Below are 15,649 nucleotides of genomic sequence, written 5' to 3'. Positions count from 1 at the left end.
GCCTGACTGGCTACTACAGGAGGTTTGTCAAAGGTTATGGATCAATAGTGACCCCTTTGAATGACTCAACTTCCAAAAGAATGCCAAAAAAAGTTCAGCGGACAGTTAGCTGTCAAAAGGCATATGATGACCTGCAGCAGGCCATGTGCACTGCTCCCATTCTGCAAACTCCTGACTATTCCAAACAATTCATTGTCCAAACAGATGCATCTGAGTTGGGGGTAGGGGCTGTGTTATCACAATTGAATGATGAGGGTCAGGATCAGCCAGTAGATTTTTTTAGCAGAAGGCTGACCCCCACAGAGAAACGTTGGTCAGCTATTGAGAGGGAAGCCTTTGCTGTGGTTTGGGCTCTGAAGAAGCTGAGGCCATACTTGTTTGGCACTCACTTCATTGTTCAGACAGATCATAAGCCCCTCTTATGGCTAAAACAGATGATGGGTGAAAACCCCAAACTTTTGAGGTGGTCCATTTCCCTACAGGGGATGGACTACACAGTGGAACATAGACCTGGGAGCAACCATGCAAATACAGATGGACTCTCCAGATATTTCCACTTAGAACATGAAGACTCAACTAGTCAAGGTTAGTTTAATGTCCTTACATTTGGGGGGAGGGGGGGGTTGTGTAGGAGAGTAGGATCTGCTTCTTATAGTTACCCCCATTTTTTGCTGATGTGACACTGTTTTCGACTTAGTCTGGTTGGGAACCTGCTATCCAGGACCCCAGCCTAGCTGCTTTCTCCTCTAAATTGATTGCATGTACTTTAGGTACACTCCAGATTGGATTCTGGGGTACCCTTATAAGTCCCTAGTAAATGGTATACTATGTACCCAGGGCATAGGTACCCCAGAGGCCTCTCAGGGGCTGCAGCATGTATTATGCCACCCCTGGGAGACCATTCAAAATGACACAACAGGTCTGCTACAGCAGCCTGTGTAAGGTGATGCATGCACCCCTTCTTAGATATAGGTTCACTATATCTAACCTATATCACTGCACATATAAACCTATCAGTCACCCCTATGGCAGACCTTATCAATCCTGAAGGCAGGGTGCTGGATTTTATGTGAGAGGGTGCACCTGTATGAGCAGAGCCCCTCTGCAGCCTTCAGAACCTATATTCCGGGGTTGTTTGTGATGCAGCCAACCATATTCTCTTAAGTGCATTATAACCTTGCTGTAAATGCTAACTTTAAAACGGCAGCATGGAAACATGTTTTTGTTGTCAAACACCTTGGAATCATACCTCCCCTCCAGTAACTGGCGGGGGAGGTATGATTCCACCCCCCTAGAGGGAGAAATGTGTCAACACCGGTACACCCGGTACCAGCTTTCTCGACACTGGCATCACAAGATGGATGCTGCCAGCCACAGACACGAGCCTGCCCTCCTGCTGCTGGATGAAACTCCGTCAGGGGGAAGGCTTGACAATAGGTTTCCTGCCACAGGGAGGTGTGACCACCTCCCAGACGGGCTTTAGTGTATTGGGGCTGGGTGGGTGCACTCCAAGAGTGCTTTAATGTCTGCACTAGGGGCACATTTGGCGTCCCTGTGCATAGTCCGGCTCAAACCGGTTGCAGGAGCAATTTGCTCCTGCTCAGGCGTGAAACTGGACAAAGGTCATGGGTGTAGCCACCCCTCTGTACTGACCCTCCCATAGATGGGTCCCCAGAGTTTGTCCCACCCCTTCCTTGGGTATAGTGTAGGAACCCCTGACTACAGGACTTTAGATATTACCTGGACTAAACTCTGCTACAGAAACCAAGTACTTCAACGACCTACATGACACTGGTCGACTGAAGAATCTCCCTTGGAGTAAAGGAGTTACTCCCCTGCTAAGCAGGCACCTAAACGCATCTGACGGTTTGCATCTACGAAGCTCCTGAGGACTCCGAAGATTTCTGCAACACAGGAGGTGGGTTCCCGTGGTCTCTGAGGATGATCTGCGCTCTCAGCTATTTTTAGGCCTGTATCCCTCGTGGGGACTGTGCAACCCGAACCCCTGTGCACCGTGTACATTTGCAGCAGCATATGCTTTTTGGCGATCCCTGAGGCTGTGCTTTGGGCTACTTCTAGTCCTGATCCTGAGCAGTAATTCCACTGAAGATTTCCGGCCTACACTCCCTGTGAAGGTATCCTTGACTTTCAGTGGGATTTCCTGGTTGCTCCAGACGTGCCCTGACTCTCCACAGCTCGGAGAGTCCCCAGGACCTTGCTGGTCCTCACCGAAGCACCTTTCCTCTGACCGCGTGGGTTGCAGTTGCCAAGGCTTGTTGGTGTTCAATCCGGACACTGACCCCCCAGCACTCGACATCCTTCGTGGGACAGCTCACCTCCAGACTTTGATTGTCGTCGACGTCGCCTGGTCCCCGTGGCTGCAGGGTCAAGCTTCACCTCTCCTCACCTGAAACACCCAACATCAGTGGACATTCGTCTACCGTGCCTCTGGTCACTGTGAAGTGACCCAGACTCTATCCCCTCTGCTTTCAGGTTCTTCTCAGCTCCGATCCAGGCTTGGATCACACCTGACGCTTTTCATCTTCCCGGCAGCAGCACTTCTTCGAATCACGCCATTGAAATCAACAAGCGTTTCCAACACCACTTGACCCCTATGCACCCGGCTCCTCTGGGATAGGTAACACGGGTACCTTGGTACTCTCAAGGGTGCTGGCCTTAGAACTTTCTACGTTCCAAAGGGTTTGCGGGAAGTCCTCTCCTAAGTGTCCTTAATCTTTAAAATTCCAACCGCGACTTTCCCATAGAATTGTACAGAACTCACGTCTGTGTTCTCACACTGCACCCGTCCTCCGTGAGTCCCCTGTGTCACTACCTTGGGTGGTTCCTTGGGGTCCCAGCGATTCTACGTGCTCTAGGCACTGTGTCAAGTCAAGTCGTGGTTGTTATACCACTTTTAGTATATGGTTAGGTCTCCCCCTGGAGCCCGCTGTGTATTGTGCTATTTACTGTTGTTCTAGTGATTCAATATTGTGTGCTTTGTTCTCTAATCTCATAAAGAGGTTAGAGAGTGTTTAGTAATAAATACATATATTTTATTTATTCCTTGTGTGGTTCTCCTTTCATTTGGTCATACAGGAGGTTGTAATCTAGTACACTAAGCTGCTTTACATTCCTTCGAGACTTAGCCTGAAGGCTGCTCTACATAGCTACCACTAGGATAGCTTTCAATAAAGGTTGTCTTTAACCTAATCATCAATAAGGGTTGTTTGGACTGGTACAAGGCGTCCACTTTAACAAGTGGACAGCATATACCAGGCCAACTTCTCACATTACTATTCTGAATTTGCTGTGTGCTCATGTGTGGGATCTATACATCAGGCATATGACATTTTGAGTGACACCCAACTGCTACTTGAACGTTACACTAATTGTAAATGTTTGCATGTTTTGTTTTAGGTGTAAGGTTTTAGGGAGAGTCTCATAGTGCCATGAGCTGTGCTTGAGATGTATATTGTGTTTGTAGCAGAAGGCAAGGCGTCAAAAATAAACGATGTAATAGTGTATCGACGGTGCCTTCTTTAAGAAAGCTGCAGGGAAAGGCACCTTTGTGACTTCGTCAGCTAGTGCAACTCTCTGCGAAGCCCCCATAAGCAAAGACGGATTACATATTTTATGTTCCACTTACTAAAACACCCATAATGTGTTCTATACAGTGGGTTCATCACAGCAATCCTTCCTCTAGTTCACCTATGCGTGCCGCTTCACATCTCACAATGGCACTCAGATATGAGATGCTAGTAACAAAGACTATCCGAGCTGATCTTCCTGACCACTTGTCTCACCAAACATGCCTGTTCAGGACCATGAGTTGTAAACAAAATATCGGACTGGACAACCCAGTGCATTAACCATATAAATACATTGTTATCAAATGAAATACAACAAAAAACCTGCACAGTTGCTCAAAGCTGCGCGCTTACCGAAAAAACATGAAGTGCACGATTGTCTCAACCGAATATAAACTTATTTTGACTTGTATTTAAGTGGTTGTCTATTTACTTACAATTATACTATTGTGCGACTTCCTCTGTGTCTGTAAAACGTACCTTTTGTCCAAAAGTTTTGTTCTGAATTTTGACCTTATGTCCAGAATTTTTGTCCTGAATTTTGCCCCTTTGTCCTCAATTTTTACACTTACTGTCCTGAATTTGCACCCATGCCAGTTGGTCACCCTAGCGGTAACAACAGTTTACCAGAGGGCGGCATCCACAGTGCAGAGCGCCAGGGAGCACAGACCCACCCGGGAGGCAGGCACTGCTAAGAGGCACTGCAGTGCTGTCAGTGGGGGCGGCTGAATGAGAAATGGTGTGCCTAGGAAGTAATGCGAGCAGCAAAGCAGCAGAGACTAGGCACAGGCCTTGCAGGGCGGTAGAGGCACTCAAGTGGCAGGAGCATAGGGCAAAAAGGCATACATTTACGCCCAGGTGTCAGGTAAGGCAGTGGTTCGACCAACAGGAGCGATGTAAGTAATACAAAAGAACATAACGGCCGCACTGCGCCCATTCCAGGAACCGTACCATACTTGTGCATCTGCATTACTAAAAACACAGCCAACAATCGTCGTATGTGGTGGTAATTGTTGGCCGCAGTTTATTACTTATTACATAGTCACACTTGTACAATTCCCCCGGACATCCCCTTGGAGGCCGGGGTCATAAATCATGTCACACATTATTACAAATGCGATGTCACGCATTGTCAGCTGGACATCATAAATCATGGGCCATAAATCATTATCCATCATAAATCATTCTGTTGGCCCTTCCTTTGTTGCCATAAATCACTCTGCCTGATCACCATAAATCAGCAGCCATAAATCATGGGTCATAAATCATCGGTATGTCATAAATCATTCTGTCACCTTCCCTCAGAATTTCGTGGTCATAAATCATTCTGCATGAGCATCATAAATCATCAGCCATAAATCATGGGTCATACATCATTGGTATGTCATAAATCATTCTGTCACAATCTGTCCTCCTTCCGCTGTCATAAATCATTCTGCATGAGCCTCATAAATCATCAGCCATAAATCATCGGCTGGCCATAAATCACTGGTTTGTCTTGTTTGCTCATTTGCAACTCCTAGGGTCGTAAATCACCCTGACAGCTCGTAGATTGTTCTTTATTGTTAAACACGCCCCTTTGCGTGTGGGGGGTAGCCTTTTCCCTTGAGTTAGGCCCCAACTCGCTACCTTGTTAGTCTCTTTTGTGCCCCACCTTCTGGCGGGGGCTGGGCTGCGAGCGCCGTCTCCGTTTGCTACCCCGATTTTGTCAGCGCACTCACCCTGCCGTGCGGCATCCCAAAGTGAGTGGCCCTCCTTCTACACACCGCCCCGTCGGTGTGCTCCCATACAGACCAAAACACTCGTTGTTTCCGCCACGCCGCCAGGGAGGCTTACGTCTTCCTGCGGCTCCCCCCACATCTGGTCAGCTCCGACGGTAATCTTCCCACAAGCGCAATGATGCGCGCTGCTCCATCTTCGCCCTTACTGCCTTGGCACACCTGTGTCCTTCTTCGGTGTCTTACAGTACCGTCTCCTCACGCCATGGGTATACATGAAATCAAAATTGAGAGACAGTCAGATGCCTCTTGTGGAGGCGTAATACAGTATACCTTCATCACACAACATCCTCTATTGCGCCCCTGTTCGACAGTGTTTAACTATCGCTCTGCTTTTTGTTTTTTGACTTTTTTTTTTTTTTTTTTTTTTTAAACTCTGACATCCCACACTCTGCTGCACCTTACAGGTAGGCAGTACGGTTGCGCCGATTGCTTGTTCTGGGCCAGCCCAAACTCCGAATCTACAGTGTCACGCAATGGCTGGAGGTCCTCCTTGTACCAGAACAAATGCAACGCCCATCGACCCCTTTTGCGACATTCACAGAATGACAGCTGGCGGCACTACATATGTTCCGATCTTATGCTTCGAAATCTGACCTTGCCCTGCCCTCGTGATCTGCATATTATACGGTCTTTGCAGCAGGTATGCTAACACAAGCACTGTGTCACTGCAGCCCAGCCTTCCCTGTCTGGTGCTTGATCCATGCCTACCGGAAAAGCGCTCATTTTACAGGTGCCTAGCGGCTGGGGCGCACGGTGCTGGAAGGCCCCCACACATGCTTACTTCTACTCCTGGAACGACCCAAAAGTCTTGAGGCGCTTTCACTGCACGCATGAGCTCTTACGAAGGGACACTTATTTATTTTCCTTAAATTTTTTTAAAAATTTTTTATATAACTTTGCCAGCCTTTAGCGTACTATGCACCCTGGTCCCAGAACCAGAATTCAGTGTATTTATGATATATATATATATATATATATATAAAAAATTATTTTAGTAATGGCGTCAGCCTCTCTGCTTTAGACTATCCTGCTCGCGATGGCTCGATTAGAGGGCCTCCGTAGACCAGTTCATTCTTTCACGAGGGCAATCGCTTGGAGTCCTCCCTCGCCCCACAGGCTGCTACACCTTGCGTCGACAGCTAGAATGGTTTTTTTTTTTTACAAAATGATGAAAATGTATGCACATTTTAGAATGGAGAATGCGGGCAACGATCCCGCTACCTCTCGCATGCTAAGCGAGCGCTCGATCATTTGAGCTAACTCCCCTGCTGTTTATTACATCCGCCTCCCTCATTAAGCCTATACTGGTCGCGATAGCTCTCTTAAGGGGCCTTTAGCAATCCCCATAGTCCTCTGCAATGGGATGGGGTCCTTACACATACTGGTCATGCCAAGGCTCTGTCTGAAAATGGCTCTCTGAGTTTTCATGGACTAAATATCCCTGGAAGAGGTTCCTGGGAACACACCATTTTTGAGCAGCTGTAAATATATATAGCTTTTTCCACATAATATTTAAATTGATGGTGTTTATTACATACATTGATATACGCCCACATGATGCGCAGGTTGCTCTTTGGTGTAAGTACCTGGTGAGCAACGTGGCTCACTTCCGGTCCCGTCCCCGCTAGTTAACAGAAACCCAGTTTGGCGTTAACAGAGCCGGTCGCCCCCAAATATCTTATCGTTTTTTTTTTTGGGCAGACATTTGTAGTGCATTTCTCCCTAATCTGCCTCTTGTCGGATTCTGGGAAATTGCATTTTTTTTTTTTTTTTTTTAATAACTCGACGTATTGGAGCACTTTACATGAGCACCAGTTAGGTTTTGCAAGGACACATTCATTTCTTTCGTAGGCGCGGGGGGATTAAGTCATTTGCCGAGAATCACAGGATGTAGCGTCCACCCCGAGGCTCGAACTTTGGTTTCCGAGCTCAGAAGTCGGCAGTGTAGCCGAGGCACCATCTCTCCTCCCAGCACGGTTAAATTCCCTAACCGGCTTGCCTCTGACCCTTTTTTTTTTATATTAATATAGCGCAAACTCGACCCGAAGGTATTGGTGCGCTTTACATAGCACCGCATTCACATTACACAATCAGGCACGAGGAGATTCGAAGTTGCAGTGTCCACAGCTAAGAAGCCCCGATCTGTAGGGGTTCGAACCTTCAAACTTGTAGTCCGAAGTCGGACGCCTTAACCCATTAGCCCGTGACACCCCTAAAGTATCAGAGCCTTAGTCCCATCGTCCATTCTTTGCCGATAATTTGTATTTACAAAGTGCTTCTGCCGTTTCGAAGCTCTGTACCCCATTTTCCACATTTTTTACTGTTACTCTCTTCAACAATACTCAGGTTACTGTCCTTGAAAGACTAGAACGCGGCTGCCAGCAGCACCTAACTTCAATGTGTTAAAAACGCCCGCCGTCATGACAAATCCTTTTTTTTTTTTTTTTTATTTTTTATTTTTTATTAGGAGCCTAAGAGTGAAAGCCACAGCTTCCATCTGTACCTCCGGCTCCTGCGCCCTCCGCGCTAATGGCGCCCCCTTTAGCATTCCGCTCGGGGTGAACTCCTTTCCGATCGGAGCGCTCGGAATGATGCCGGTGCACTAAAGTACTTGTCCTAACTTTTCCCCTTTTTCTATTTATTTGTTTATTTATTTTTTTATTTAAATATATAGCGCGAACTCGCCCGATGGTAGTGGCGCGCTTTACATGCGCGCTGGTTTTTCGTTGCGCCTTCAGGCACGAGTGGGGGGGTTGAGTGAGTTACCAAGGATCTCACTCGTCCGATGGTATTGGCGCCATTTACATGCGCGCCGGTTAGCGCATTAAATCACACGATGTGGGCGCGATCCCGAGTGTCAAACTCCGGTTTCCCGCACCAAGGTCGGCAGCCTAGGCGACGGACAGCATCCGCTCCCCCGCTGCTTAAGTACCTTCCCTGCCACTGCATAGGAGGGGCTCAGAATCATACCTCACTGCATTCCCCGCTTAACAGGACAAAAGGCGCTGCGTTAATTTAGGAGCGGCAATTACGGCAAGAGATGACTGAATGCCCCATCAATAGTTCATGAAACCTGCCCCCCCCCGGCCTTTTGATGCACTGTACATACGCAGCAGTTACCTCGCTGCATTCCCCGAAATTTTACACCATGAAAGACACTACTACACGTTTTCCTTTTTTTTTTTTTTTTTTTTTTTTTTAGTCATGAGGGAATTAAGTGATCAGCTCTGAACTGTAGAATGTTCGACCGATGCAGGGATCCGAACCCGCTTCACCGTGTTCCAAGGTCAACAGCTCTAGCCACTACGCTGCATCTCCTCTTCAGTTACGTTGCAACAGTGCCCTTTCCTTTGTGGAATTCACAAGATGTGAGGCCCGAAACGGTATCCTCCGCTGGAAGGTCTACTGCTCTGGCCTTCTTCTGCCTGAAACCTCGCCCCCGCAGTGGCTCTTTAATACAACACCATTGCCATTTAACCATGCAAACCCACGCGTCCGCTAACTTAGCAAAGTAGCCGAACAGAGGCCAGGTATGCTGCCGGGCCGCCACGCTTATGACTATGGCCCGGACAAGGACTATTTACCAAGTTGTAGGGGTCTCAGACCTCGACGCTAAGGAGCGTTTGTTACGGGGTGAATTGAGGCAGGGCACCCGCCGGTGTCCCATTGTCGCTACTAAGGTATACCTCCACATATCTCGCACATCATCTGTGTAACCCAGCTGGTGTTTGAACAATTCACCAAAGATTCCATTCTCTCGCACGCTATGACAGTCAGGGCCGTACTATTACCTTACCCTGACACTGCTTTCGGCAGCAAAAGCGTCTTCGACTGCTGCCCGGGGAGCTGGGGGTCATGCCTGCATCTTCTGGTCTCGCGCCTCAGTCCACTCTGCCCCGATCATACAGGCCCCAGCAGCGGCTGGAGGCCGTGCCGCCCTCCGTCTCCCGGTGACTGGTCCCTCTTGCTGGCCGGGGCCCATCTTCGCTGCTCCCGGGGTCGCGACGGAGACAAGACGGTGATCCGAAAACCTTTGGCGACGCCTTATATCTCCCCTTCCTCTTCTCCCCATTGTTCTTGGAAGGGGAGGGGGCGGGGGCCTGAGGGCGTTTCCCCTGCGGCGCTTCCCGCCGACGAGAACCGGTTCGTTCCTTGCCGGGCTCTGGCGGCCATTATGGCGCCGGCCCTTGAGCCCCCTTCGGGGGCGGCCTCTGCTATACCGGCCGCACTGCGCCCATTCCAGGAACCGTACCATACTTGTGCATCTGCATTACTAAAAACACAGCCAACAATCGTTGTATGTGGTGGTAATTGTTGGCCGCAGTTTATTACTTATTACATAGTCACACTTGTACAATTCCCCCGGACATCCCCTTGGAGGCCGGGGTCATAAATCATGTCACACATTATTACAAATGCGATGTCGCGCATTGTCAGCTGGACATCATAAATCATGGGCCATAAATCATTATCCATCATAAATCATTCTGTTGGCCCTTCCTTTGTTGCCATAAATCACTCTGCCTGATCACCATAAATCAGCAGCCATAAATCATGGGTCATAAATCATCGGTATGTCATGAATCATTCTGTCACCTGCCATCAGAATTTCGTGGTCATAAATCATTCTGCGTGAGCATCATAAATCATCAGCCATAAATCATGGGTCATACATCATTGGTATGTCATAAATCATTCTGTCACAATCTGTCCTCCTTCCGCTGTCATAAATCATTCTGCATGAGCCTCATAAATCATCAGCCATAAATCATCGGCTGGCCATAAATCACTGGTTTGTCTTGTTTGCTCATTTGCAACTCCTAGGGTCGTAAATCACCCTGACAGCTCGTAGATTGTTCTTTGTTGTTAACCACGCCCCTTTGCGTGTGGGGGGTAGCCTTTTCCCTGGAGTTAGGCCCCAACTCGCTACCTTGTTAGTCTCTTTTGTGCCCCACCTTCTGGCGGGGGCTGGGCTGCGAGCGCAGTCTCCGTTTGCTACCCCGATTTTGTCAGGCGCACTCACCCTGCCGTGCGGCATCCCACAGTGAGTGGCCCTCCTTCTACACACCGCCCCGTCAGTGTGCTCCCATACAGACCAAAACACTCGTTTCCGCCGTTAGATTTGCACTCTCTGTGTGCTCTCGGTGTGCGGGGGCAGTTTCCACCGGGGTTAGGCCTCAACTTGCTACCTTATCCAGACTGTTTTGTGCCCTGCCGACTGGCGGGGACTGGGCTGCAAGCGCCGTCTCCGTTACCCGCCCCCGTTTTTTGGCCAACTCACCCTGCCGTGCGGCATCCCAAAGTGAGTGGCCCTATTCACACACACTGTCCGTAGGTGTGTCTCCAATCCAACCCTTGGAGCCGTAGTTCCTCTGGTTTTCATCAGCACTGCGACGCTGCTGCTCCCTAGGTGTGGGTGGGTGGGATCCGAAAACCGTTGGCGGCGCTCCCCCAGCTCCCATGATATGCAAGTGGGCTGCTGCAGGGGGGGGAGCGACGCCTTATATCTCCCCTTCCTCTTCTCCCCATTGTTCTTGGAAGGGGAGGGGGCCTAAGGGCGTTTCGCCCTGCGGCGCTTCCCGCCGACGAGAACTGGTTCGTTCCTTGCCGGGCTCTGGCGGCCATTATGGCGCCGGCCCTTGAGCCCCCTTCGGGGGCGGCCCCTGCTAGAGCGAGCAGCAGCGTTGAAGGTGTGTGGAAGAAAGACGGGGGGCAAACCCACGCCGCGCCAAGTCACAGCGGGACCCCCGTCCTGGAAATCTCAGGTCGCAGCTGCCTAGCAATCACACGTGGTAATACATGTGGGCCAATGCCGAGAGACGGGGAGGTGTAGGAGGCAGCGGGCCCGCCTGACACGAGGAGACTCCGGGCCTGCCTTACCTCCTGGGCGACTGGGCGAGTCGCTCGAATGGTACAGCACCTCGCCCACAATCCACGCTGTATGGCACAGTTTTCTCATTCCCGGCCCGGCTGGGCACAGCAGGCCACAACGCTACCTACCTTACTGGGGATCAGGAGGGTAGGCGTAACCGCGTTGACGAGACTCCTATCATGGATGTGGGGTGCCTGATGAAGACTGGTCCGCAGGGCGGTGGAACCTCACACCTGTTAATAATATGCAATTTGCTTTCTCCGGTCTGGCTTAGAAACTGGTCCAATTGCGAACGATACGCACTAATGTGTCACGGTTTCTTCCCGACTTTAATCCCATCTGGACATGCCACGCAGACCTGGGCTTTTCTGTTGTTTACATGTTCCTTGTGAAGGAGCTCTGTTTATTGTACAGGTTGACACTCACTCTTCTGATGTAAACTCATAGAAGGCATGGTGTAAGCTATCTCTTGGACCCCACAACAGCGAGCCCACATTTAATCAAAGTAGCCGGCATATCACAAACTACAAAAAAATGAACGACTTTCTTTCACACTTCCTCATGAATCACATCACTAGACACAGCATCCCATAACACAATACAAGGCACTACTCTACAAAAACATGCAAATAGTGTTGTTCCCTTCTACTGTTATACATCCTCAGATCGCAAACTATCTCAGAAAGACTCCTCCCACTATATTCCTAAAACCTGCTTCAACAACTCACCTTGAGTTAAAAATTATTGTTACCTCTCCTTACTGTCCTCCCTGATCTTCCTACCTTAAGTCGCATGTCTGCCTGACACATTTATTACTACTCTGTCTCTGCAAATTGTCACACCTCATTTCACAGCTCACAATCTCATTCTTTGAAATCATATCCCTGCAACCCAAAAATATTTAATCTCCTCTAGGCTATCTATACTCGTCATAAAGCGTTCCTACGCCTCTTTCAAGGGTAGCTAAGTGCAATATTCATGGAAACACAAAAATACAGCACCATCATAAATAAATAACAGTCCAACTCTTTCAGGATGCGCACTTCCAAAAACCTCCCATATCCGATTGGAATTTTTGCATGGTGAAAAAATGTTTTACAACTTTTAGTTGGAACTAATGGAGAATTGTCGCTCTTTTTACAGAGCTGGTGACAAAGATCATCGCCCAGCTAAGACTGACGACTTTTGATATTATGCATTTTCCTTCTCTGAGAGAACTTTCTCAGTGGCAAGTTTATTTTTCCAGAGAAAAGAACGTGAACTCAGCCTCCTCAACATTGAAATCATTGATAGCGGGAAATTAAAACAAATGGGTTTGTCCCACTGCTGGGTTCGAAAACACTACGCGTTTATGAGAAAGAGAAGTATATGTCTCATAACAGATTGCATAACAAACCTGGTTCCCTTCCAGATTTGAATGACTGCCCTCAGGAAATAAGAGTCGCGGCTTTTGTGTGAAGTTATGGTAGACATCCACTTTGGCAGGCACGTTTCAAAAGGTTAAAGGGGGGACCCAGGGGGTGCAGGGCGCGAGCCAGGTCTCCCCCTGGGTGGCTTCGCACAATGGAGCGGCCACCCAGGTGCAGGGTAGGGGGTTTGATTAGGGGCGCGAGGCGCGCCGAAAGTGATAAGTAGAGGGAGGCAGGGGCGGGAAAATCACTGGGCCCTCGGGAGCGGGGAGGAGGGGCTGGTTTTACACTTTTTGTCCCACCCACCCACCCTCTTTTTTGTTCATAGCAGTGTTTTTCTTCCCCATTTTCCTGGTGTTGGCATTACACCGACGTTATTTTTCCTTTTGCCACGATAAGACAGGTTTTCTTGTGTTTTATTTTTTACGGCTGGTTAGTGTCCTGGGTAGGCGGGGTTTTGCTGGGGGGGTGGGCAGCCTTGAGCGGGTTAGCCTATCCTCCAACGGGGGAGGGGGGGGGGGGGGAGCAGTCACGTGATCAGGAAATGAGAAGTAGGGGAAAATGCACACAGGGGTCGGGATTCTGTTTAGGGGTGGGGTTTTTACATTGGGGTTAGGTTTGGGGGTGATTTGAAGACAAACTTTGGAAAGTTATTGCATTGCAGAAAATTATGATTTGGCACCTGTCTTAATAAAGTGGCCTTTTTTGCTAACAAGTAAGTGGTGGTTGGTGATTTATTGTGCGAGTGGGGAAATAGGATGTAGAGAGCAAGTTTAACTGGGTAGACAGATTTTCCGAAAACGGAACATACGTACGTGTGGTCATTCATTAGCCACCCAAATTACATATGAGGAGGTACGATAGATACCTCAACACCACTGTTATCTACATTCACAAAGCTGAGAGGGTATGAGTGAGAGATGAGAAAGTACAAATACAATACAATTATTAAGTTAGCTACGTAGGGCGCCGCGCTGACGGCTTCTGTGCGCTTTAACAGTACATAAAATAACATATACGAAGAAGCAGAGTGACACCAGAGCTCCTTCCAAATCAACTGTTAAAAGACTCGAGAAGCTGCTAGCCGAAGAGCTCTTTTTACAGTTGTTACTTAAGCACTTGGCACCCCGTGTTGGAGCGTCACACTGAAGCGCTTACACCCAGAGGTGGGCGAGTCACTTATAGCTCGAGCCGGGCTCTAGGTCAGCTCCAGGTTCCCGTGGAATCTCGAGCCCAACTAAACAAGCCAAGTTTCCTCGTGGTTCTGTCTGCCACCTTCGCTGTGCCCTAGCTCACTAAGTCTAAAAAGAAGCATTTACCGTTGTGGTAAAAAGAAGACAGATATCCCTTTCGTGGTTGATTGTACAAAGTGAAACCAGAAGCCTGGGATTAATCCCAGTTTCCCCGCTTAACCACACTGTATTATCAGGCACATATTTTTGTATCACCCCCTCCTTTTCATCATTACCTCTCAATAAACCTATACTGTAACTTATTACTGTCAAAGCTGCCGCATGTCAAAGAAATGCACTTTTTTAAATTTCAAGAGAATATATTATATTTTAAATGACGGTAACATTTCCAGGGCTCGGCTCGTGCAAAGGGCTCTGAGAGCTAACCCTGACCCTCGGCTCGACTCTCCCTGTTAATTTGTTAGCTTGTCCACGGCTAGAACGCCGAAAACGGTTCTAACACAAAACCCCAGGCACGGAAACCATCAGTGTTGCATTACAGGTCTGGAAATCTCCTTCCATCCCGTGAGCCCGCCAACTGTGCTGCACAGGAAACCATCTGGTGGGGGCCTCTGTCAGATCCCCCCGCGTCACAACGGCTCGGCAGTTCTGACAGAAGCTAAACGCCTCGTGGCAGCAGCATGTGTCAGTTCACCCCTGCTGCCCGAAAGGATAAGGGCAGAGCGTGTTTCTGTCACTCACCAAAAGAACAGCTTGGAGCAGAAGTTGGCCCTCTGTAGGGGGTTGGGTTTCTCGTCCCTGGTCGTGGCCTCCATGCTGCGGGCGCCGCAAGAGCAGGCAGCCCGGTCTGCTGTAGTGTACGCAAGCAGCGAGGGAAGTGTTTACACACAACTAGCCTGGGAGACGCAGCCGCGACCGCAGCCAGTTCCTGTCTCAGTGCTCTGTGAGATTAAAGAGCTGCAGCCTTCACGGAAGGGACGATGCAATTGTTACCAAGACCACGTGGAACGCAGGCAGGCCCCGCCTTTCAATCACGTTTGTTGGCACTTGCAGGTTCCTTACCGTACCACCTGGCAGGCACCGCAAGCCTTGACCTGGCTGCAATTTCTTAGTGTATCTGTGTGAAAGGTAGACAGAAGCCCGCCAAGAGACAGAAGGCTTCAAATGCAGTTAGATGTTGCATAACAGCTGCTGCTGCACCCTCTATACAGACCTCTCTGGAAAAGTTCCCGTGGACCGAACTTACGTTTAACTCATAGTTCTCTATAATAAACCAGGGACATACACTTTACTTCAAATGTAACACTTGTATGGACTTATTTATTTCAGATATAATGTTAAATGATCTAGAATCAATGCACTTTGCCTAAGATATCGTAATGCTCATCTAATTATGTGGTGCTGGACTGCGGACACCTTGCTCCTGTACCGTCTCTACGCAGCCCTTTTTAGGTCTCGGCTAGCGAAGGCTGCGCTTGCGCAGTCTCACTCGCGAGACATAATGACTTGGAGAAGAGGGGCTTGAACCCGCCCCTCTTCTCCCCTGTTCTCCATTGGCTGGCCTCTTGAATGCTGGCCAGCCATTGGAGAAGAGGTCCGTCACTCCGAACAGGCCCCGTCCTTTTCGGATTCGGGGGCGTGTTTTTTTCAACTTTTCTAATTATCTCCTCCAGCCAATGGCAAGAGGAGAGAAAAGCAAAACACGCCCCCGAATCCGGAAACGCCGCTGCCTTTCTCCGAGGCATTTCTGCTTCGCCTCGGAGAAAGGCGGTGGTGTCTTCCGGTGCCCTCGGCTTGTTAAGATGTA

The 15,649-nt window shown here is 49.1% G+C and overlaps 1 protein-coding gene across 1 annotated transcript in view; it reads right to left on the bottom strand.

Moving 5' to 3' along the window:
• Positions 1–14,877, bottom strand: part of ABCC4 (ATP binding cassette subfamily C member 4 (PEL blood group)) — a 1,516,984-nt gene extending 1,502,107 nt beyond the window's left edge. Inside the window, exon 1 of the mRNA XM_085622127.1 lies at positions 14,584–14,877. Within this exon, the coding sequence (XP_085478253.1) occupies positions 14,584–14,657 (74 nt within the window). The 5' untranslated portion in view covers positions 14,658–14,877. The remainder of the gene's footprint in view (positions 1–14,583) is intronic.
• Positions 14,878–15,649: the final 772 nt, after the last annotated feature.

The sequence above is a fragment of the Triturus cristatus genome, chromosome 8 (assembly GCF_964204655.1).
Source record: "Triturus cristatus chromosome 8, aTriCri1.1, whole genome shotgun sequence".
Classification (NCBI taxonomy): Eukaryota; Metazoa; Chordata; class Amphibia; order Caudata; family Salamandridae; genus Triturus; species Triturus cristatus.
Note: the sequence above shows the minus strand (reverse complement) of the source record. Positions and strands in the feature narration are given on the sequence as shown.